Raw genomic sequence first — 25359 nt, 5'->3', positions numbered from 1 at the left:
CGGGTGGATGTAAAAATCCCCTGACACTATTTTGAAGAAGAGCAGGACTCCCCTGTGTCCTGGCCAGTATTTATCCCTCAATCAATGTCATTAAAACAGATTATCTGGTCTTTATCACTCTGCTGATTCTAGGAAATTGGCTTCCACAATTTGTACATTACAACAGTGACTACACTTCAGAAGCACGTCATTGGCTGTAAAGTGCTTTGAAGCATCCAGTGGTCATGAAAAGTGCTATAAAAATGCAAGTCTTTCTTAGCTTTCTTTTTAAACATTCACTCCCTCCACCATCAATACACATACCATATGCAAGATGCACTGCAGCAACTCGCCAAACCTCTTCAACATCACCTCCCAAACCTATAAATTCTACCATGTAGAGGAACAAAGGCAGCAGATGCATGGGAACAGCACCAGCTGCAAGTTGCCCCCCAGATCACACACCTGACTTGGAAATATATCGCTGTTCCTTCAGTGTCGCTGGGTCAAAATCCTGGAAATAATTCCCAAACTGCACTGTGGGTGTACCTATAGCAGATGAGCTGCAGCCATTCAAGAAGGCGGCTTACCGCCACAACCTTCTCAAGGGCAATTAGGGATGGGCAATAAATCCTGGCCTTGCCAGTGATGCTCATATCTCAAGAACGAAAGACACTTGCCTGCCACCTTCACACAGTTGCAGTGGCTCCGGGAGAAGGCCCAGCATCATCTTTTTAAGGCCAAAACTATGAATGTATAATAAATGCTGGCTTTGCTAATCACAGATACATCTGAGAAAGTAATTGTAAAAACTCCTCCCTACCTCATGGTCTTATGCTGTAGGTCACTAGACCACTAAAACACAGAATGGACTTAATCTGAAATTTAATGTGAAATGGTAATAACATTCAAAGCAATTATTTTGGGCTGAATGTCCTATTTGATGGTGAGCCCATAAAGAAAGGATTCTTGTAGGGTTCCTCCGTCATTTCCGCCAACTCCAGCATGATGCCACCACCAAACACATCTTCCCTTCACCCCCCCTATCAGCATTCCGTAGGGATCGCTCCCTCCGGGACACCCTGGTCCACTCCTCCATCACCCTCCTATGGCACCACCCCATGCCCACGCAAAAGATGCAACACCTGCCCCTTCACTTCCTCTCTCCTCACCGTCCAAGGACCCAAACACTCCTTTCAAGTGAAGCAGCATTTCATTTGCATTTCCCCCAACTTAGTCTACTGCATTCGTTGCTCCCAATGTGGTCTCCTCTACATTGGAGAGACCAAACGTAAACTGAGCGACCGCTTTGCAGAACACCTGCGGTCTGTCCGCAAGAATGACCCAAGCCTCCCTGTCGCTTGCCATTTTAACACTCCACCCTGCTCTCTTGCCCACATGTCTGTCCTTGGCTTGCTGCATTGTTCCAGTGAAGCCCAACGCAAACTGGAGGAACAACAACTCATCTTCCGACTAGGCACTTTACAGCCATCCGGACTGAATACTGAATTCAACAACTTTAGGTCGTGAGCTCCCTCCCCCATCCCCACTCCCTTTCTGTTTCCCCCTTCCTTTTCCTTTTTTTTCCCAATAAGTTATATAGATTTTCCTTTTCCCACCTATTTCCATTATAAAAAAAAATATTTTTTTTTTTACATCTTTTATGCTCTCCCCACCCCCACTAGAGCTATACCTTGAGTGCCCTACCACCCATTCTTAATTAGCACATTCGTTTAGATAATATCACCAACTTTAACTCTAACACCTATGTGTTCTTTTGTACTATTGTTGTTGACATCTTTTGATGATCTGCTTCTATCACTGCTTGTTTGTCCCTACAACCACAGCCCCACTCCACCTCTCTCTCTCTCTCTCCGCCCCCCACACACACACCTTAAATCAGCTTATATTTCAACTCTTTCTTGGACTCGAACTCAAGTTCTGTCGAAGGGTCATGAGGACTCGAAACGTCAACTCTTTTCTTCTCCACCGATGCTGCCAGACCTGCTGAGTTTTTCCAGGTAATTCTGTTTTTGTTTTTGTTTTGGATTTCCAGCATCCGCAGTTTTTTTGTTTTTATTCTTGTAGGGTTTACTGATGTACTTTGCTCATAATTGATGAATAAACCTTTGACCTTTGCACAGTGGGCTGACATCAGCAGAATCTGAAACTCGCCTCTTGGAGACAGCTCGGAAGTTGGAGATGTATGGCATCAGACTTCATCCAGCCAATGATGGAGAAGGAACACAAATCAATCTGGCTGTTTTACACATGGGCATTTTGGTTTTTCAGGTGTGTTGTGAAGAGGTATCACATCACAGGCTTCATCGCATGTAGCTGGATTTGGTGTAGAATTATAACAACGGGAAGAATTTTCCAGTTGGCAAACGGGGGTGGGGCCCACTCACCGACACGTAAAATGACGCTCGGTGACGTTGGGTGGGCGCCCCGATGTCACCATGCATTATTTAGAGTGTCAGTTCGGCGGGCATGCAGCTGCGTCGTCTGCATGCCCGCCAAAATGTCCAAGGCCTGTAAAGGCCATTAAGAAAGTAATTAAGGTGGTTAAAAATGTTACCCATCGAACCTTAAGTTTGGCGGGCAGGTAAAGAGCCCAGGCGACCTTTGAATTTTTTATGAAACCTCATCCATGGGTGGGATGAGGTTTCATGAAGGGTTTATTAATTAAATTAAAATTTTTGAAAAAATTAATGCACATGTGACAGTTTCACATAAGGGGACATGTCCTTAAAATTTTATATTTCCTTTATTAAATTTTTCAGAACTTAGCTAATCTCCCTGAGGCACCTCAGGGAATCCCCCTCCTGCCCATTCAGGGAGCGCTGTGTGTCGCTGAACGGGCCTTAATTGGCCAACCTATGTAAAATGGCGGCATGCACCCGATTGGGGGCGCCGATCGGGTTCACGCTCACTGCCGCCTGTCCCTGCACAACCCCCCTGATGGGGGGACTATTCAGCCCAACATCTTTAGTAATAACGCTCAGTTTTTGCTTTTCCAGGCAGAATTGTGTTTGTTGCAGGGTTTATTTAATGGGTGGTGCCTGGCATGTGCTGAGGCATGATAGAGAACTGGAGCACATGATGCATGTGCTGCCGATGGTTAGAGTTGGTGGATGTCGGGGAGCAGCTCATGAAGAACAAAAGCAGTGCATGTGAAGGAGAGCCCAACCACCAAGTTACTCTGGCTGGAGAGATTGTTTCTCTGAGGGGTGGGATGCAATTGCTGGAAGTGATAAAGATGGAAAGAGTGGGAGAGGGTTGGCATGGGATGGTTGGAATGGCTTGGGACGGGTGGCATGAGAGGCGTGAAATTTGTTAAGCATAGTAGAGTGGGAGGGACAATTATTTGATACAACTTATTACTTGAAAGTTATTTGTTACAACTGGGATGGCAGGAATATGCAGTTGATCTAGCCCCATTACTCTGCAGGTCATACCATTAGTTTGAAAGTTTAATTCGCTCACCAAAATGGCCAATTATTTACCTTTGCTACAGTTAGACCCAGGACAAAAGAAATTTTAATTAGGCTTCTTTCAATTAACTCATAATGATTGATTGCTGATAAAACAAAATCTCTCCTTTAAGTTGCAAGAACTAGTTAACACACAATTGTAATCTGGAAGTATAACTATCTATATACACACACACACGCACAACAAAGCGATAGGGCAATTGAAGCGTAGACTTCATATGAAAAAAGTATGAAGTCCAATGCTGTCAATCTGGAGTACCCTAATGTGAAGGCAGATCACTAGTCCCAGTAGAGAGCTTGAGGTTCTCACCAACAGAGCTTTGACATGGAGGAAAGTAGAGACGGATCAATCCTTCTCATCATAGCCGCTTGCGTTTCCAAATACAGGCAAGTTCCACCGAGATGAGGATTCTTAGCTGGATACTAAAAATCACATGGTTTCAGGCAAGGCAAAGAGAGTGTGAGCTGGGCAGCTTGTCACTTTCTCAATTCATTTAAAAAGTCCAAAGCTTAAAGCTCATCCCTGTCATTTGATTTCCAGTAAATCACTAGCCTTTGGCTTTAAACCAGTTGTTTTCTATTGATTAAAATAATTGCAGTGCAAACAAACAAACAGCTCTCCCGCATCAAATACCATGATTGCACAATGTTCAGCACCATTCGCAGCTCATCAGATACTGAAGCCGTCCATGTTCAAATGCAGCAAGACCTGGACAACATCCAGCCTTGGGCTGACAAGTTGCAAGTACCATTTGTGCCACTCAAATGCCAGGCAATGACCATCTCCAAAAAATGAGAATCTAAACATCGCCCCTTGACACTCAATGGCATTACCATCATTGAATCTCCCACTATCAACATCCTGAGGGTTACCATTGACCAGAAACTGAATCAGACCAGCCATACAAATACTGTGGCTATAAGAGCTGGTCAGAGGCCCAGAATCCTATGGGGAATAACTCACTTCCTGACTCCCCAAAGCCAGTCATACAAACATATGAATTAGGAGCAGGAGTAGACCACTCAGCCTCTTGAACCTACTCCGCCATTCAATAAGATCATGGCTGATCTGTCTGTAACCTCAACCCCAAATTCCTACCTACCCCCGATAACCTTTCACCCCTTTGTTAATCAAGAATCTAACTAGTTCTGCCTTCAAAATATTGAAAGACTCTGCTTCCACCAGCTTTTGAGGAAGAGAGTTCCAAAGACTCACTACCCTCAGAGAACAAAATTCTCCTCATCTCATTCTTAAATGAGCGACCCTTTATTTTAAACAGTGACCCAGTTCTGGATTCTCCCACAAGAGGAAACACCTTCTCCACATCCACCCTATCTAGGCCCCTCAGGACCTTAAAGATTTCAATTAATTCCCTACTTAATCTTCTAAGTTCCAGTGGATACAAGCCTAACCTGTCTGGCCTTTCCTCATAAGACAACCCAACCATTCCTGCTATTAGTCTAGTTAACATCGGAACTGCTTCTAATGCATTTACATCTTTCTTTAAATAAAGAGACCAGCACTGTACACAATACTCCAGATGTGGTCTCACCAATGCACTATCCAACTGAAGTATAACTTCCCTAATTTTGTAATCAATTCCCCTCACAATAAATGATAACATTCTATTAGCTTTCCTAATTACCCCCTGTTCCTGCGCATTAGCCTTTTGTGATTCATGCACTAGGACACCCAGTTCCCCCTGAATCTCAGAGCTCTGCAATCTCTCACCATTTAGATAATAAGCTTCTTTTTCAATCTTCCTGCCAAAATGAATTATTTCACATTTGCCCACATTATTTTCCATTTGCCAGATCTTTGCCCATTCACTTAACCCACTTATGTCACTTTGTAGACTCCTTACGTCCTCTTCACAATTTACTTTCCTACTTATCTTTGTGTCATCAGCAAATTTAGCAACCATTCCTTCAGTCCCTCCATCCAAGTCATTTATATAAATTGTAAAAAGTTGAGGCCCCAGCACTGATCCCTGTGACACACCACTTGTCACATCCTGCCAACCAGAAAAAAACCCATTTATGCCAAATCTCTGCTCCCTTTTATCTAGCCAATCTTCTACCCATACCAATATGTTAATTCCTACACAATGAGCTTTTATTTTCTGCCACCATCTATAAGGCACAAGTCAGGAGTATGATGAAGTACTTTCCACTTGCCTGGATGGTGCAGCTCCAACAATACACAAGAAGCTCAACACCATCCAGGACAAAGTAGTCCACTTGTTTGGCAGCCTATCCACAAACATTCACTCCCTCCACCACTGACGAACAGTGACAGCTGTGTGTACAATCTACAAGATGCACCGCAGGAATTCACCAAAGCTCCTTAGACAGCACCTTCCAAACCCACATCTGCTACCATCTAGAAGGACAAGGGCAGCAGATACATGGGAAGACCACCACTTGGAAGTTCCCCCCCCAAGCCATTCACCATCCTGACTTGGAAATATATCGCCGTTCCTTCACTGTCAGTGAGTCAAAGTCCTTCCTAACAGCACTGTTGGTGTACCCACCTTCTCAAGGGCAATTAGGGATTGGCAATAAATGCTGGCCCAGCCAGAGACACCCACATCCCATGAATGAATAAAATAAAATGTAACTTTTCCCAGACTGAGAAGTTTAGATTCTGTTTGGGCAGAATTTTCTGGCTAACCGGGTGATCGGAGCAGGAGCGGGCATGGGCGGGCGCAGACCCAGTTGCCACCCGTGGTCAGATCCGTGCCGTCATTTTACGCGGGCGGGCCAATTAAGGCCCGCCCAACATGAATCGTGGCTCCCGAGGACAGCGGGAGTGGGTAGGCAGCAGTAGGATTGCAATGACCACTGGGTCCAATGGCGACCTGGCGGCCTGTTTTAAAAAGTTGCTGCAGCCTTTCCAAGGCTGTGAATCATGGCCAGTGGAAGGGATCCCCAGAGCGCTGCTGGTGAGCAGGCCAGGCAGGAGGGTAGGGCAGGGGGTCACTGTGCCCCTTGTTTTTATGATGATTGCCTTGCTGCCCTCCTCAAGGAGGTGGCAGCACAGCAGGAGGTCCTCGCACCCAAGGATGGGAGGAGCAGCCCCTCCCAAATGACCAAACGTGCCTGGGAGGAGGTGGTGGAGGTGGTGAGCACCCACGACGTGGTGCGGCGCACCTGGGTCCAGTGTCACTAGTTCCTCAACGACCTGTTGCGCTCAGAAAGGGTGAGGACAATGTTGGCATTGCTCATTTAACCCAGCAGGTGGGCTTCCCCCCTGGTGCCACCCCCCACCACCACCCCCCCCCCCCCACCCCACCCCCCACCACCACCACCACCCCCCCTCCCCCCCATCCCAGTCTGAGTGTAGTGGCTACAGTGAATCATCGACGACGTGTGTCCTTCGCTAGGTGGGCCAGCAAGTATTGCTCATGCCGAGATCACCCTGAGAGGGTGGTGAAGAGATGGGTTCTGCACTGGCAGCATGTGGTACACTCAGACCCACATTACTGTTTTAGGGACAACCTGGAGGAGCTGCATCTAGGCGCAGTGCTGGGTGAGTCTGGGGTGCCATGGGCAGGTATGTATGTCCAACAGTGAGGTCACCATTGTTCTCCCAACAGCCATGGCAGTGCTAAATGTTCAGTGATTGAAGTTTGCAACATGGCTTGACCATTGCTTATGGAAGGATGAGTGCATAATGATCTGAGGGACAGGGATACACATTGACATTGTCTCCGTGTTAACTGATCCAATGTCCTTGTTCTTCCTTTCAGCATCAGCGGAGCAGGGCCTGGGGGAGGAGCAGCAGAGGCCCCCTCTCACACCTGAGGGCCCTGAATTCTCACCAGTGTCACACTATCTCTGCCAGGCAGGCACCTCGGTGGAAATTAGAACATCAGCTAGTGTCCCGGGACACAGCGGCGAAGGCACTTCACAGTCGCTAGAGGAGCTGGCAGAAACAGAGAGTGCCCATGGCACCAGCAGTCCAAGGAGTGCAGGCGACCAGGCACATGTTTAGTCGGTACCAGCTGATGTGCCTCTGGAGTCATCCGCGATGCAGCAAGCACAGGAACTGGGGCCGGGTGTGCAGGAGCATCTGGGTGTAATACATGAGGCTATGCTTGGCTTGGTGTCCGTGGTGGAGGAGTCTATGCGGACTATCGCCGAAGCAATGAGCCTCATGGCCGATTACCATGTGTCCTCCATGGAGAGAGTGGCAACTCTCATGGAGAGGCTCCTCCAGGAGACCCATCAGGGCTTCCTGGGGATACGCTCGGACCAGCAAGCCCTCACATCGGTATTGACCTCAGCTGGTCAGTGCCAATGTGGGAGATGGTCTGGGCACCAAGTTTCCCAGTTCGGTGCCCATCCATCCACAGTGAGCAGGGAGGTCCGAAGCGACTTCACGTCAGCGCAGCAGCTGCCTGTCGTCTCTGCAGGCTCCTCTCAGAGCGCTCTAGGTGAGGGTAGCAGCTCCTCCACCCTTCTACCAGTGACCATTGCATCCAGTGAGGCTGTGACGACTGGGGAGATGCCACCTGTGGAAATGGCCGCTCCCTCCCAGGCGGGGCCAGCACAGACTCCATGGGCCTGAGGACGGCCGCCAAGGTCATTGAGGCCAACAGGACAGTAGAGTCAGCAGGCTGTCTCAGATACCACTCCCAGCCGGGGGGGCCGCACCAAGATGTAGCACCCAAAAACATAAACATGAGGCACCTTAGGCACACCACGGGTTTTTCACTGGTGCTTTTGTGTTGGCCCACAATGAGGTCTTTATGAGTTGGTGTGATTTTTAACACCTTTGTCATTTTGTTTCATTAAGTTTCTTTCGTTGTGATATTAAATTCAGACATGTCACCATGGCTGAGGTTGCCTCTTTTGTTCTGCAGGTGGATGGTTTCCAAAAATGTGATGAGTATTTCATGGGGCATTCAATTTATTAACAATGACCTTAGTTAATGTTCCTATCCAGGCAGATTTTGCACTTAGATATCAAGAATGGAGCCTACAGCCCAGGCTTGTTCATATGTGGTTGTACTAGCTGAAGATTCATTGGGTGAAAGCCTCTCAGGTGTCCCTGCCTCCCTTGAGTATGCCTGGGTCAGCGTCTACCCCCTCAGCATTTCCCTGTGTGTGCTCATCCTCGGATTCATGGCTGGACTCATCGTGTGCAGCCGCAGCCACTGCGTTGACATCTTCATCGTCCACTGCATATGTCCTTTCCAGCACAAGATTGTGGAGACCGCAGCATGCAAACACTATCAGCGACACACGATCTGGGAGGTATTGGAGTGTGCCCCCTGAGCAGGCCAGGCATCAGAAGCGCATCTTGAGAAGACCAATAGTTCTCTCCACCACAGCCCTTGTGAAGATTTGGCACCTATTATACCGCTGTTCCGCTTCTGCCCTTGGATGGTGGAGAGGTGTCATGAGCCACCTTCTGAGGGATCGCCCTTGTCACCCAGCAGCCAACCATCCACCCGGGCTGGAGCACTGAAGAGACCCGGCACCTGGGAATGTCTGAGGATGTAGGCGTCGTGAGAGCTGCCTGGGTATCTTGCACAGACTTGTAGAATCTGCATCCTGTGGTCACACACTATCTGCACGTTCATGGAGTGGAAGCCCTTCCTGTTGACAAAGGCACTGAGCTCACCTACTGGCGCGTTGATGGACACATATGTGCAGTCTATAGCACCCTGGATGCGGGGGGAGCCAGCAATCGCCGTGTATCCTCTGGCTCGCTGTGTCTGGCTTGCCTGCTCCCAACGGGAGTAGATGAAGGTCAATGCATGCCTGAACAGAGTGTCTGTAACCTGCTTGACACAAGTGTGGACAGCTGATTGGGAGACACCGCAAAGATCACCCACTGAACCTTGGAAAGAGCCAGAGGCATAGAAGTTGAGGGCAGCTGTGACCTTCAGAGCCACTGGCATGGGGTGCCTACCCACACAGTCCGTGGAGATCTCAGGCCCAAAAGTCTGACAGATATAGTTGACTGCCTCTCTTGAAAGGCGGAGCCTCCTTCGGCACTGCACCTCAGACATATTGAGGTAGCTGCTTCGCCGCCTGTATACCCTGACAGCAAGATAGTGGCATCTTCTGTGGCCCCTTCTGCCTTGGACAACCTCTTGGCCGTGTGCCCCTTGTGCCTGTGCCTGTCCTCCCAAAGGTGGCTCTGCTGGAGGCTGAATGTGCACTCCTGGCCTCTTCCCACTTCTAGCCCTCCCTTCCTCCTCAGAGGAGGTGCCTCCAGTGAAGAGTTCAGCTCCCATTCCCAGGCTAAGGGAAGGCTTCCTGAAACATGCAGGCTCAGAAAAGATAACTCACTGCAGAGTGCTGACCTGAGTCCAGGCCAAGCAGCTAGTATGCGTTTTGAAGTATTGCAGCTCACACAGGCAAATGTCAGTAACTTTGAAAAATCAATATTTGACAGAGCACACTCATGACCCCACTGAGCCCGTGGATGAGGTTTATACAAATGTGTCCCACCCGTCCACCCGTTGTGCCTGTGTGCCGACCCGAAGATCGCATGGGCGCTGAAAAATCGCCATCGATTGGTGAGTCAAGGGTCTTAAGTGGCCTGTTAATTAATGGTGGGCGGGCATCAGAGATCAACGCGCACCTGCCCAACAAAATATTGTGATGGCGCATGGTGACATTGGGATGCTCGCCCGACTTCACTGCACGTCATTTTAGACGCCAACGGGAAAATTCTGCCCTTAAAGTTATTCGCAAAAGAATAACTCAAAATCCTATATTTAAAGAAGTACTATTTCAATAAAGATTAGACTGAAAATGTTTTGTGGGTCTTTGCGGGCTTAAAATATTCCACACAGTATCCATATTGATACCAGATCTATACCAATACAGTAACCATATTGCTGCAGAAATTGTATTGATGCAGGAACCTACCGGAATTTTGACTGAAACAGGAATCAAAGACATATGGTAACAGCATTGATAGAAGAACCATATTTATAGAGGAATGATAGTGATACAGCAGCTGTATGCAAACTATATACATTATTAAGTATACATAGGACAAAATACAGGAACTGTATGGTACACGAGTTGCCATGGATACACAAACTGTACGAGTACACAAACTATACAAATACGTCAAACTCTATGTGGGGAACTCCCCAAAATCCTTTCATTAGAGTTCCTCAGATAAATTCTGTGGTTGGAGTGTCATTATTGTTACCATAGAACATCACTGCAGTCGATGTTACTGTGATAATGTCCAGCTTCATTGTAGAAAGCTGCTTTGCTATTCTGTGCATTGGTAGCCTAGGCCACCAAATGACAATTTTCAAGAAAAACAAATGGAATAGTGGGATTTGATCCTAAAAACTGGCAAAGATCTTAGAACCCAATGAAAAAAGAAAATGTAATTTAGCTTCTTGTAAAGTCATGGGACTAATATTAAATATAGGAGTGAGCCCCAAAACATCATAGAGTCCTAGGTAATAAATAAAGCCTAGGTCATGGGGGCAGTGGTAATGTCACTAGACTAGTAATCCAGAAACTGAGGCTCATGTTCTGGGGACATGGGTTCAAATCCAAACATAGCAGCTTGTGGAGATTGAATTCAATTGATACACCTGGAATATAAAGCTGCTCTTTGTACTATAACAACTAAAGCCTCATCTGGTTTACTAATCTGCTGTCCTTACCTGGACTGGCCTACATGTGACTCCAGACTCACAACAATGAACTGCCCTCTGAGCAAACCACTCAGTTCAAGGGCAATTAGGGATGGGCAACCAATGCTGGTCTTGCCAGTAACACCCACATCCCATTGAAGGTTTGGAGGGGTGGGGGGAAACCTTTTTGACTTATTCAGCTGCCATGAACCAATAGAACAGATGACTTCACATTCCAGCCCTACAACACACTGAGAACTTTGTGCTTCTCCAATTCCAGCCTCTTGTGTAACCCTACTTTCTTCACTTCACCATTGGCAGCTATGTCTTAGATGCTACAAATCTTTCCTCCTGTTCAACACTCTCTCCTCCTTTTAAGAGTGCATGAAATCTACCTCTTTGACAAAGCGTTTGGTCACACATATATTATAAATGATGTGATTGCACTAGAGAGGGTGCACAGAGATTTACCAGGATGTTACCTGGGCTGGAGAGTTTTAGTAATGAGGAGAGATTGGATAGACTGGGGTTATTTTCCCTGGAGCAGAGGAGATTGAGAGGGGAACATGGTTGAGGTGTATAAAATTATGGGGAGCATAGATAGGGTGGACAGGAAGGAACTTTTCCCCTTGGTGGAGGGATCAGTAACCAGGGGGCATAGATTTAAGGTAAGGGGCAGGAGGTTTAGAGGGGATGTGAGGAAGAATTTTTTCACCAGGGAATCTGGAACTCATTGCCTGAAAGGGTGATAGAATCAGAAACCCTAATAACATTTAAGAAGTATTTGGATGTGCATTTGCGATGGCATGGCATACAAGGCCTAATACTCAAAAATGGGATTAGGATAGTTCGATACTTGTCTGACCAGCGCAGACTCGATGGGCCAACTGGCCTTTTTCTGTGCTGTAGACCTCTATGATTCTATGACCATATTATTATTCTGATCACACTCCTGTTAAGCACCCTGGGATGTTTTACTACATTAAAGGCACCTTCCAAATGAAGTTGTTGTTGATGTGACAGGAATAATATCGATTGACTACTCTCATTCCAGGGCAAAACGAAGATCAATACTTTCAACTGGGCCAAAATACGCAAGCTGAGTTTTAAGAAGAGGCATTTCTTTATCAAGCTCCATTCTAACATTTTTGTAAGGTTTTCTTCTACTTCCATCAATACATGAGATTAATGTGCATCAAGTGATTCTTTGTCTGCTAATATGTCCTGTCTCCAAAAATGCCAGACCACCTCATGCAAGGACTCCTTGGAATTCCTGATGGCAAGCCGCAATACATGCAAGCACTTCTGGAAGACTTGCGTTGAGTATCATGCCTTCTTTAGGCTCCCTGAGGAACCCAGATCGAAGCCTAAACCCATATTTTACAGTAAAGGATCCTGCTTCCGGTACAGGTATTGTGGAGAGTTCTCCCTAGGGATATTGCTCTTCATTGCACAAAAATATCATTTTAATTATTGGGGTTAAATTCAACTATTCAGGAACAAATATCATTTTATAGTATCAGACACTTTTCAATATATGGTACTCTTGCCCCTAAGTCAGAAGGTAGTTGATTCAAGCCCCACTCTCAAGAATTGGGCAGATGATGTTGTATATTTTATATCTTGGATCTATGCAGAGATGACAATAGCTTTTATGTCGATAATTGGATTTATTCACAGTAATTTAAAATGTCCACTCCACGCTTCAGTTCTGGCTTCCAGCTCTTTCTACAGTTTATTAACTTTTCTCTGAGTCTGCACCTAAGTTTAACTAATCAAGCACAGTGAGCATCAATAGTAAACACACTCACATAATCAAACACAAAACAATTGAACTATTGAACATATTACAGGTTGACACTCCAATGCAGTACTGAGGGATTGCTACATATCAGAGATGACATCTTTCAAATTAGATGTTAAACCAACGCTCTATCAGCCCTCTCAAGGTGAACGCAAAAGATCCCATGGCACGATTTTGTGGAAGAGCAGAGGAGCTCTCTCCTCTCCTGGCCAATATTTTCCCCTCAAGCAGCATCACTAAGACAGATTATTACCACATTTCTGTGGTATCTTGCTGTGCACAAATTGGCTACTACATTTGCTGCTGTGCAACAGTGGCTACATTTCAAAAGTACAGAAAGGGGGTTTTGAAACATCCTGAGGTCATCAAAGGTGATATATATATATATATATATATGTAAGTTCTTTCTCTCTTTAACTTTTAACTGTTGTTTCAGTGGAAGAACTCAGAAACAACTGGTTGAGTATCTGAACAAGGGAAATTTCAAGAAGGTGCCATTTAAAAGGTAATATTCAAGAGATTGTTGATTGCAAAACTCAAGGCCATTTAAACTTCCACCTTTTTTCTTACATAATATTCCATCGAGTCAAGACCACAGAAACAACCCAATTAGTCCAACAAATCAATGCTCCACATGAACCTTAGTTCATCTAACCCCTATTAGCATATCCTTCTATTCCTTTCCCCCTCATGTACCTAGCTAGCTTCCCTTAAAGCCACCTATGGTATTCAATTACTCCATATGAAAGTGAGTTCCACTTCTCACCACTCCATGACTGGTATCCGTTTCACTTCACATTACACTAGTTCATCTACTTTAATCTTTTACATACATAGCTGTTCTTAACTATGAGAATTGTTAGTTCACCTTGAGTCAGAAGGTTGTGGCTCAAGAATCAAGCACTTTATCTAAACTGACAGTGCAGGACTGAGGGATTCAGAAGCATGCTCTCTCAGATAAAATGTTAAATTAAGGCATACTTACCTGCTCAGGTAAGGTAGAAGATCACTTTGCAAGCATCCTGGCCAACATTTACCCCTAACCAAAAACAGACTGATCACTTACCTCAACTTCTCACCTCTGAGTCAGAGAGCTTTGTGATCAAACCCTATTCCAAAACCTGAGCACATAATCCAGGCTGACACTCCAGTAGTACTGAGGGAGTGCTGCACTGTCAAAGGTGCATCTTTCAGATGAGGTAATAAACAGAAGCCCTGTCTGCCCCCTCAGATGGACATAAAAGATCTCACGGTACTATTTTGAAGAACAGGGGAGTGATAGTCAAACAAGTGCTGTGACTTTATGGCAATGAATTGTTCTTCCATTGATGTTTTCCAGGTGGCCATGTAATGTACAGTCTGAGGAAGATTCATCAGTAACAGGCCTCGAGCTGGGGAGACAGGTTAGTGAAGGAAACGCTCTAAGGCATATGCACTGCCTGGGAGAGTGGTGGAGGCGGGTTGCCTCACATCCTTTAAAAAGTACCTGGATGAGCACTTGGCACGTCATAACATTCAAGGCTATGGGCCAAGTGCTGGTGAATGGAATTAGGTTGGTAGGTGAGGTGTTTCTCACGTGTCGGTGCAGACTCAATGGGCTGAGGGACCTCTTCTGCACTGTGAGATTCTGTGATTCTGTTCTCAATTATCTGTTGTATTAATAAAAACTGCTTCCAAAAGCATGACAGGAAGATCAAATACTTAGATAAGATAACCAAGGAGTTGAGTTTCTGCTTGGGTGGGGTGGACAGTCTCCCAGTCATGCACTGTAATTTCAGCACAAGACTGGTGGAAACCCCAAAAAGGATCTGGAGTTTCCTCCTTGGGCACAGTCCAGTAATTAGACCCAAAAATACAAAAAATGTTGCCCTCATTTTGCCAAAGCCAAGTCACACTCAGGAACTCCCCATTCTCATCAGAATGCACCCAATTTTGCCAAGTGGGCGTAAGTCAGGAAAACAAGGGGACAACAAACCCAGGCAAATATTCCTTCTTTGAGTCTGTGCAGGCACAGCATTGTCTAAGAAGCTGCAATTCAAGAAAGCGTTTCCATTTTTCAAAGTGAACTATAATGTTGTCAGAAACAGAAAATACAAAGAGGACCTTTCTTTCAAATAAAAATCAAAAGTTGCAATTGAAAGACCAGAAAAAACAAATTTATTTTCTTTCCTGCTGTGCCTATAAAACTGGCGGCAATGTTGCAAAGTCCTTGAGGAAGTGCAATTGGAGGGTGCTTGTGTTTGGGAGTTGGGTGTGTAACCAGTTTTGTGGGCAGAAATTCTATCAGCTGGAAGGTTTGATGGATGGATGTCTAATATCGAGAAGACTTGGGTGTATTGTAGTTACGAGTGTACCTCACTTACGCCCAAAAGTGTCCCGTCTTTTAAAACCATGTAATTGGTTTGTGTCCAGTTTACAAATGTTTCTGGTGCAAATGTGGACAGTACCCCAGCCCTATGTAATCTTGAGATCGGTGACTTAAATATTAAGGTGTTGTTGACTTCTTGGAACAGTCGTAGTTATCCTGACATTGTGCAATATTGTAAATGGGTGATAGTGAGTCAGCAGCTCACTTTACATCTCTCCCCATTTTAAATTTCCATTGAACAGGCTGCCAACTCAGTTTGCCATTTGCATTAACACACAAAGTCAATATCTACCCAACTGCGGCATGAGTCTCCAATCATCCCACTTCATTGAAAATCTCTGAAGCATTGAATTGTGCCTTCTCTTCTATTCAGGTCAAGGAATTGACACATGACCATGGGGACACTGGGCATTCAGGAGACACCCAGGTTAAGATGCGGCAGAGGCCAGCACAGAGGGGGAGGAAGGAGTCGGCAGTGGATATTATATTTACCACCGAACTGGAGCGGTCCAAACCCGAGGCTGACCCAGCATTAGAAACCTTCTCCAGCAGCAATGTCTCCACTTCCTACCTCAGTGACAATGATACTGAGACCACGAAGGATCCTGTCCAATTTCAAAAAAGCAGGCAACACTTTCGAAGTAACAAGACCAGGATGGATACTGATACAGAAGAGTTAACATGCAGGAACTCACCTGAATTCACAACTGGGAGCCAACATATCAGTGATAATTTCCCGAATTTGGACATTTTTATGTGCAGATCTCTTCGGGTGCCCAGACACACTTCAACAGATGAGAAAATGGTTCGGCCTTCAGGTATGGCTCGCCCAGTCAGCCTGCCTGCTCACAGCTTCTTAGTCAATCATGGGCTTTACCAACAAGCTATGATGAGGGGTCGCTATGGCAATACTCTGAACGCAGTGAAGGAGGAGGAGAGCCAGCAGGATGACAGCCTGCAGCCTTCCAAAAGATCACACAGCCAGTCAGATATGAAAACACTTGGCCTAGTACATGTGCCAGAGTTAAGGCCCATGGCTCATTACCTGCCCCTGGGTTGGAGACAGAGCCCCAATAAACCGAGGCCTGTGCATCCAGCACACATGATGCTACAGCGCAAGGAGGCCCTTCAAACAACAGAAAGATACATCAGCAGTGGCACAGAATCTAGTGATTCAGACTCAGAAATAATTAGTCCCTACTTTCATCCTCGTCTATTTGGCAAAGCTCTTAGATCTTCAGTGCTGAAGGGAGGCCAATTTTCCTCAGCCTGCCTCCAGTCAGGTGAAGGTGCTTCATTTGATTTGAATTCTGCTGAAGGGCTGAGTCACTTGACGATATACACTGATTTCATTTAACCTGGGATTGATCAAGGTTCACAGTCTCCATGTCCTGGGCCAGCCTGACTATTGTCATCACCATCATCGTCATCACCATGGGTTGACTATTGTTGGAGTTCAATGAAAATCTTCTTAAATTTCTCCATAAGGCAGGGACTGGAATCCTTGGATTGTGTGTTGGACTGTTCATGGTCTTCAATCATTAGACTGCTCTATACTGGGGTTGTGGACAATGTTGATTATTTAAAGAGTTAGCTTGATTGCTTTTTGATGGTGAATCCTCCAACAAGTGTTTTGCTGTTGGACATGTCTGAGTTAATTCACCTTTGCCCAGCACTCAGTGTTGACCTGCCATGGGTAGTGCTGTCTGTTGTTATGGTAACAGGCCTAACACCATTCATGGCATTTACATTTAAATTATATTCAATCCCTCTCTTGTATTGCCACAAAACAAGTTATAGAGAAATGTTATTTCTCTATAAGAGTTATCATTCGGAAAGGGGCTTAGAAACATACGGTAAGGCAGATGTCAGTTATAGTGCCAGGACTATCTCATGCAGGTTGCAGTGAGATCAAGTGATGTTTGGGCACTCAATGTATGGGTGCACAGCCTCATGCTTGGCCCACTCAAGCAGCCAATGGATTCCATTGAAATGCTGTATCACTGGACCAGAGTTATACTACACCTGCTGAAAACCTGAAAAGTTGCAAGATCAACTCCAGAAGGGAGTGTCACATTTCTTGCTATGGTGTGTAAGCTGAGTTCTGAGCTAAATTCATACTCATAATAATCTTCAAATGATTGTACCAGTGTGGGCACTGCAGTGTAACAGTAACTGCAACAGTCCAACTGTACCTTATGAAACTTTAACAGTATGCATCAGAGAGCATTGTAATGATGGAACGCTGTGTTTTATATATATGCAGTACTGTTTTCCCAAGAAGAATTAGTTAAATACTTTAAGTATCATTATGGCACAGAAGGTGGTGATTCAGTCCATTGAGTCTATGCCAATTCTCTGCTAAGCAATCTGGTCGGTCTCAAATAGAGCCATAGAAAAGGATACAGAGTCAGATTAAAGGAAAACAGAGGGAAAGGTTATGTTTTTCTTCCCTCAGGGAATGTGTTTCATGGAATCCATTAATAGGTTGAAGTAAACGTTTAATAAACCTGCCTGCACAATACATCAGAGCAAGATCAGCTCATTTATTTATTTTATTATAATGCAGCTTTACTTGAAGTGTAGGAGGCAGCTTCAGTAGCATGAAATTGTCACTAAATTGTCGAGGTTTCTTTTTGTAACCAATATTACAGAAGCTGAGACACAGCCATCACTCATTTGCCAAGTTGCTGCCTCCAATATCTCCTCACGATTATTTGAAACTAGCAGTTATTTTTCCTGCCTTCTGGTGCAGTGATTTTTACATCCCCCAGAGATTCTAGATCAGTAATCCATAGCGTATGAGCTCAACCACTGCACTTCAAGAATGAGAGTTCAATTTAGTTTAATAAAAAGCTAGGTTCAACAAAAGTGACCATGAAGCTTTTGGATTATTGTAAAAACTCAACTGGTTCACCAATGTCTTCTAGTTCAGGCTATATTGTTGCCACAGAGATTTTCACCTTAATGCTCATAAAATTGGGGCATTACATTTCAATGAAAAAATTCCTTGATTTCAGGATGTCCTTAAGTGTTTTACTGCCAGTGTTGTAACATAGGAAATGTGGTGACCAATCTGTGCACAGCAAGCTAGCACCAAACTGATAATGACCAGATGATTTTTTTTTTTGTATTCTTTGAAGAATAAATACTGGCCAGGGCACTGGGGAAATTCCCCTGCTCTTCTTAGAAATAGTACCATGGGATCTGTTTTTTTCCATTCTGGAGGGCAAACGTGACTTCACTTTTGACCTTTCATGCAAAAGACCACACTTCTGACTGTGCAGCACTTCCTCAGTATGGCACTGCAGTATCAACCTAGAATATATTCTCAGCTCTCTGGAGTGGAACTTGAAACCACAACCTTCTGATTCAGAGGTGTCACAGCTACAACCAAGCTAAGAGCTCATTTAAACGCTTACAATTGTGTGCCTGAAGTTATGAATAGATTCCCCACCATGACAAGGAATACAGTGACAGAGCAGAAATGTGTCACTTGTGCAATTTCGGTTTCCACACACAAATCAGAAATCCTTCAGAGACTTATTGTGCACAGTTGGCCTTCTGCAGTTTGGCTTCTTGTAATGGTCTGACTGACATACAAGCATGAGTTATAACACAGGAAAATGAAGTCTAAATGGAGCAATGTTAGAGAGCAATGAGAAATCTTGGCTGGTTTCCACAGTGCCCATGACACCATCTTCGCAAAGCAGCATAGACTGGGCTTGTATTTCCTAGACTAGAGAGATACAAGGTGACTAACTGAGGTGCTTATAGATGACCAAAAGGGTTGATAGTTTCTATCTCTGGTGGGATGCAATGTCCACAATAAGGAGGCATAGTCACAAAATTATAACTGGGCCATTCAAGGCAAGGAAGTGCTTCTTCACATAGGGGAGTGGAAACCTTGGAAACTTCCACCTAAAAAGCTATCAAGGATAAAGAGTTAATTGAAAATTTCAAAACTTGAGTGACAGATTTTTTTTAGGGTAGGGTATTAAGAAATGTGGAACCAAGACAGGTAAATGGATATCAAGATATAGATCAGCCACATTTAACAGAATGGCAAAAAACAGGCTCAAGGGGCTGAATGTCAACGTTCCTCCAGGCGAACCTGCGAAACAGTGCACCATTCCAAAACAATCTCCAACAAATATTCGAGAGACAGGATGAGGATGATTTAAATATTTATTCATAAAACCATTCAAAACCCATGACTAAGAACAACAAAACATTATCTACAAAAAAAGATTTACAAGACTATCAACGGTCACAGATCTAACACAGCTCGCTCACCCCTCCTTACATATTTCTATATTTACACCTCTACCATTTTTTTATACACACACTTACAAAAATATTGCTTTTAAATCAAGACACTAATTGTGGCTTTTTCAAAATTACCTCCAAAACAAAAGGATAATTCCTTTTTAATAGAAAAAATTGGCCTGATTTTGTTGCATTCAGGATGAAAAGTTACTTGGTTTGGCTGGGTAAATATGTTACTGCAACTGGTGCCAGCTGAGGTTTAATACTTGGCAATTTGCGATAAATGCAGGATGCCAACAACACTGTGTGTGAAATGATGAACACTAGTGGCAACTAAATTCTATATTCTGTCATTGATATGTTGTCTAATTACCATGCACAAACCAATCAATTGTTGAAATATTTGGCAAAATACGTCTAAGCGATCTATATATATATATTTATATGTATACCAAAGAAACTCTGCGCAAAGGTAAAATTTACAGAACAGGTAAAAAAAAAAATGAAAGATACAATGGCATATCTTTACATTGTGCCCCGCACACAAAACAAAACCAAAGAGTCAGAAGGGAACTGTAAATACCCTGGTATCATTGGTAACAAAATATATACACGCGCAGTTCTCTCTCTCTCTCTCTCTCTCTCTGTCTCTTGCTCTCTCTCAGGCTGGATGTAGAGGCTTGTCCATTCCTGGGTACCCTGGCAAGGTCTGCGACTGAGGAGTGCAGAACCTTCCCAACTTATTCCAAGATGTCCCACTGCTTCACTCATTGCAAGCTTGGAACTGAACAGAGCTCCTCACACTGTGCACAGATTTACACTTCAATCCCTTCCTTTTGTTCTGTTTCTTATTTTGAATGGGGATTGCTCTCTTGCCAGCTGCTGGGCATTCTGAGAAATTTGAGGGGATGGTGGGGGGGGCGGGGGTGGTGGTGACTAAAGAGCTTCTCTGATTTTCTAAAATTTGGGGATGCATCAAGTAGGAATCCCTGCCACCCCACCTCTCCCCAGCCATCCTGTACTCAGGATATTGGCCCTTGGGACTTAAAAATTCAATCATTTTTGAGTGAGGGGAATTGGCCAACTGCCAAAGATCTTTACACCTACAGACACCAAAACCCACCATTACTCCTAAACCCTTAAATCAGACTTCACAAACAATTGGACAATTGTATTTGGTTGGCATCCAATCTTTCACCTGATGCCATTCCACAATTAGATGTGAGACACTATGAAAAGAAGCTGCACACAATCATGATGTTACTAATGGAAGACAGAGGCTGCCAGGGGCCTACAAATATACTGAGAACAGGTGAAGCCAAAAAGAGAGATTGGAGCTGAAGAGAAGAGGCTTCAAAATTGATGGTCGCTGTATAAAATGCACCTTTGCAGACTTATCCAACAGCTTCCATCACAACTCTATCAAGAAACAGGTAGATTCAAATCAAAGAGGGACTGCAGTCTTTCTGCTGTGGAGGAAGATCACTAGACACAGTGGATCAGCTGCCATAGCGGACAAGGCCACAGGAGAAGAATGTAGAAACTCATTTTAAAAACTCCTTCCTTACTTAACTTCTGACATGGATTGTTCAGCAATCACCTTTCTGTCCCCTTTCCTTCTCCCATCAAACTCACCAGAAAAAAGTTGGTGATGGGAGGAGAATGTTGATTCTGTCTCTTCACTGGCCTCTACTGCTTCTCATGCATTGGGGTGTACAGCAAGTTCACACTGTGAGTTGATACATAGCTTTTATCTGGGCTGTGCCTTTACATATGACCACTTTCAACAACTTTCTTGTGTCATTAAGGGGACGTAATCCAGGTCAGCCCCTTTCAAAGCAGGAATTGCAAAAATGAGTTACAGAATGAACCAACATACCAGCTGGGAGCTTCTTGAAAGCTTCCATCACCCGAGCCTCAAACCTGGCTGTACAGGGGGGAGGGAGGAGGGGGGCATAGGGAAGACTGTTGATTTGGAGCAATGCACATGTCCATTCTTCAAAAGGGATTTCAGCTTTAGGTTATTCTAGTAGGGATAATAGGCAAAAAGGTCCAAGGAAATATGACCCATGGTACGAGAGAAGTGAAGTGAAAGGTCAACTAGCTTTAACTTTTTTGTAAAGAAGTGATAATGTTCTTGTTTTAAAGAATGGGCTCAGTTGCCTTCTCTTGGACCTTGAGGCAAGAGTGTAAGGCGGTTCTGAAGCGGTTTCAGGACACTGGATTGAAGGGATGGTTTCTTCACATGGATTCCGCTTACCCATACTATGTGGGCACCAGGATCAGAGACTTAGGTTCCACCTGAACAAAACTACCTGAAATGTTATATTTCTGTTACAAATTTATTTTGGGTTCAACAAGATGTACAAAACTAATACCTAGCAATGCAATATAACGTGTTACAAAGAGCAGCCAGTGTAATGGGTCATTATTTTGAGAATGAACCTCACAGCTCAGGGGCCCAAGCTAATGTATTTGAGGGCCAACTAGGCTGTTTAACATGGAGCCTTCAGGGTAGTTGGATAAAGTACATATCTGAATTCCTATTAATTTGTATATAATGCCAACATGATTCATGCACCATAAAACAGACACTGATGCTTTCCAAATGCTAAATCAAATAGGACCATGTAGTAGTGCAGAAAATATATGCCTGAATAGGTGAGCTGCCTGATTCTTGACAGGTTACCAGACTTTGGGGAAGGACATCCATGGGACAGCTGGTTTCAAGATAACCATTGATTTTACAAGGCGCCAATAGTCAAGGAGATGGGGTCAGGATTGGGCACTCAATCTGAAATCATGCTAAGGCTTGTCTTGCCATGAAGTGAGGAGATAGAGTGGGCCTCCTCACAAGTAAACACATACCTTACTATTCATTACATCTACTGTCCATGATCTCCTTATCCAGCTGGGCTCAGGTGTGGAAAAACAAGGTGTTTGGAGAAGAAAGCAAGCACGTGTCTGCTCGTTTTAGAACGATCTGCAACTTTCTTGTAAAATCACATGACATCACCCTCTTCCTTTCCTCATCTACAATCTAAACCTTTATTTCCCTGAGCTGCAAGTAGCTGCCTGGGGTCTAATCGCGGTGGAGATTAATGGAGATTTAAGATGGCAGCTTGACACTTGCCTAAACAGACATTGCAATCAAAAGTGGCATTTAACTCAGCGTTGGGCTTGAGATTTCTATTTAAATAACCAAGATGTAAAGTAAGGGCAGGGTTTCTCCCTATTTATAGAAAACAATCATTTGCAGTCCACTGCACATTTTCTTCCTTGGCCTTTACCATCCTTGTATGAACAAAACTCATTGTTAAAAATATGAAAGAGTTAAGAACCATTTTGAGAGAGAACAGAGATGTGGGAGGTGAGAAGGAAATGCTTCTTCATTCTCGGAGGTGTCATGTTTGGACAGCTGGGTCCTAATAAACGAGTCCTAGTCGGTAAGTGGCAGGCTTCTTTAGGATGCTTCGGTGGCTGAAAACCTAATGCAGACAAAAGATTATAAAATTAGAAATGAAAGATGGCATTTTATAAAGAACAATATTCTCTTTGCATCCTCTGTCAACTTGAGATCATCCAAAAATTTCTTTTCTGTGCCCCATCCAGGACTCACTCCACTATAACCCCTCTATTCCACTGCCCACATTGACTACCAGTTCAGCAATACCTTAAATTTTTAAGTTATTATCCTCGTTTTGAGATATCTTCCAGAACAACACTGAAGAGGCAGCAGCTGCAGAAAAGGCTAAATGCTAACACACCACACACTCAAGAAAGATACAATTAAAGAAGATAGTGCACTTCTACAAGGGTTAAACCAAAAGAATAGTTAACACTTCACACATTTGGCTTGTTGCAGGAAATCATTCACTGTACGCCCGGTGAAGAAGGAAGTCTTTACCACTCTTGAATTGTAGTTTGGATGAGTTTGAGAATCTGGAGGCTGTGAAGTCTTTACAACCCTCCCAGCCTGAACCCTAAATTCAAGCTAAGCTGTAAAGATATTGAACCTTCTGATGTGCAAGCCACAAAGTGCCTTGCCCCTCCTTATCTCTTCAAACTCCTACAACTCTCTGCGATATCTGCACTTCTCCAATTCTGGCCTCTTGCAAATCCCTGATTTTAAGTGCTCCACCACTGGTGGCCATGCCTTCAGCTTCCTGGGCCCTAAGCTTTGGAATTCTCCCCCTAAACCTCTCCGCTTTTTAACTGCTCTCTTCTCCTTGAAGTCATTCCTCACCTTAACCCACCTCCCTGATTAAGCTTTTGGCTGCTTATGCTAATGTCTCTTTATGAAATTTTGTCTGATAAATGTTCCTGTGAAGCTTGTGGCATCCTATTATTCTACTCTAAAAGTGCTATCTAGGTGCTAGCTGTTTGTTATTGCTGGTTAGTGCTCCATTTTACTGGGGGTATAGTGTAGTGACAATGTGACTGGACTAGTAAACACAATGTCACTAACAGGGGAGAAGAAATAAACTGAAACCACCAATTCTCTCCTCTTATTGTCCACAATCAGTGTGGGTGTTTTGGAAAGGTAGATATGTGTGTTCCTAAACCCCCTCTAGGTCAATTTTAAAAAACAGCAGATGTGAGTTTAAATAAAGAGGATTATTTACTCTCACAGTCCCTGCGAAAATCTAAACGCTAACACACCCCACACTCAAGAAAGATACAATTAAAGAAGATAGTGCACTTCTACAAAGGTTAAACCAAAAGAATAGCTAATACTTCACATATTTAGCTTGTTGCAGGAGATCATTCATTGTATGCCCGGTAAAAAAGGGAGTCTTTAGCCCTCCTGAATTGTAGTTTGGACAAGTTTTGATAATTGCAGTCAGATATCAGGATTATTGTAGGGTTCCTTGGAAGTGATGAATGTTCAGCATGTCATGAGGCTAAGCACTTTGTGGCTTTCATATCAGGAGGTCCAAATTCTTTACTGGTTTGATTTAGGAATCGGACTGGGAGGAGTTTAAAAAACTTGACAGCCTCCAGGTTCTTGAAAGACAAAAATGACATGGCCTTTTTTCAGCAGCTGTTGTCTTTCTGGTGTTTTTCTGCAGACTGCCCAGGTCTTTTCTGGATCTTTAGACCAAAACACGTTATCTCCAGCTGATTACAGTCACATGACCAAGACGGGTATTGTTTAACCAGAATGGTTGGGAGTCGAAAGACATCACGAGACAACAGGACCTCGTTGGTGATCTTTCACACTTATTCAATGGATAACTGGTCTCTGGCGCTCTTTTATGAAGCATTGATCTTGGAGATGATATGTCTCGAGGTCTATTGATTCCATGTTTGGAGTAAACTTCGAACAATAGCATGAGTAAATTCCATAAAGCAGTGCATGTCTAGGCATTCAAGGGGAAGTCCCCTTCTCAGGATGATTCAATTAGGAACTTTCTGGAAGCTTGAGATATGCCATGCTGACATTGTTACAGTCACCTGACCCTTTGGTAGCCATCTTAGCCACATTGTGAGTGTCCATTTTAAAATATCCAGTTCCAGAAGATTCCACACTGACGCAGTCCAATCATGAAGTTATGAATAGGACATGCCTTCACAGGAGTCCTTACCCAGTCTGCTCCATATGCGACTCCAATCCCATACTCAATGTGACTCTTTAGTGCCCTCTGAAGTGGCCACAAGCCAAGTGGGGCAAAGGGTAATAAGTGCTGCCCCTGCCAGCATCACGCACATCCCAAGAATGGATATGAAAGCATATAAACTTCCAGGTAGTTTTTGCACTGTTAACGGTAGGGATGGATTTACTTAAGTGTGATTATAACACAATTAAATGAGGGGAAC

The 25359-nt window shown here is 44.2% G+C and overlaps 2 protein-coding genes across 3 annotated transcripts in view; one reads left to right on the top strand and one right to left on the bottom strand.

The window, feature by feature from the left end:
* LOC121282435 (FERM domain-containing protein 7-like) overlaps positions 1-16627 on the top strand; it is an 83968-nt gene extending 67341 nt beyond the window's left edge. Inside the window, exons 10-15 of the mRNA XM_041196147.1 lie at positions 2124-2271; positions 12153-12248; positions 12342-12508; positions 13339-13407; positions 14242-14305; positions 15644-16627. Coding sequence (XP_041052081.1) covers positions 2124-2271; positions 12153-12248; positions 12342-12508; positions 13339-13407; positions 14242-14305; positions 15644-16627 — 1528 coding nt within the window. The remainder of the gene's footprint in view (positions 1-2123; positions 2272-12152; positions 12249-12341; positions 12509-13338; positions 13408-14241; positions 14306-15643) is intronic.
* Positions 16628-19440: 2813 nt separating this feature from the next.
* The window catches only part of stk26 (serine/threonine protein kinase 26), a 172208-nt gene continuing 166289 nt past the window's right edge, over positions 19441-25359 (bottom strand). For both annotated transcript variants that reach the window (XM_041195961.1, XM_041195960.1), the window contains one exon: positions 19441-23027. In XM_041195961.1, coding sequence (XP_041051895.1) covers positions 23003-23027 — 25 coding nt within the window. In that variant the 3' untranslated portion in view covers positions 19441-23002. The remainder of the gene's footprint in view (positions 23028-25359) is intronic.

This window comes from Carcharodon carcharias, chromosome 9 (assembly GCF_017639515.1).
Source record: "Carcharodon carcharias isolate sCarCar2 chromosome 9, sCarCar2.pri, whole genome shotgun sequence".
In the NCBI taxonomy this organism is placed as follows: Eukaryota; Metazoa; Chordata; class Chondrichthyes; order Lamniformes; family Lamnidae; genus Carcharodon; species Carcharodon carcharias.
The sequence above is the reverse complement of the archived record's forward strand: the minus strand, read 5'-3'. Positions and strand labels throughout refer to the sequence as shown.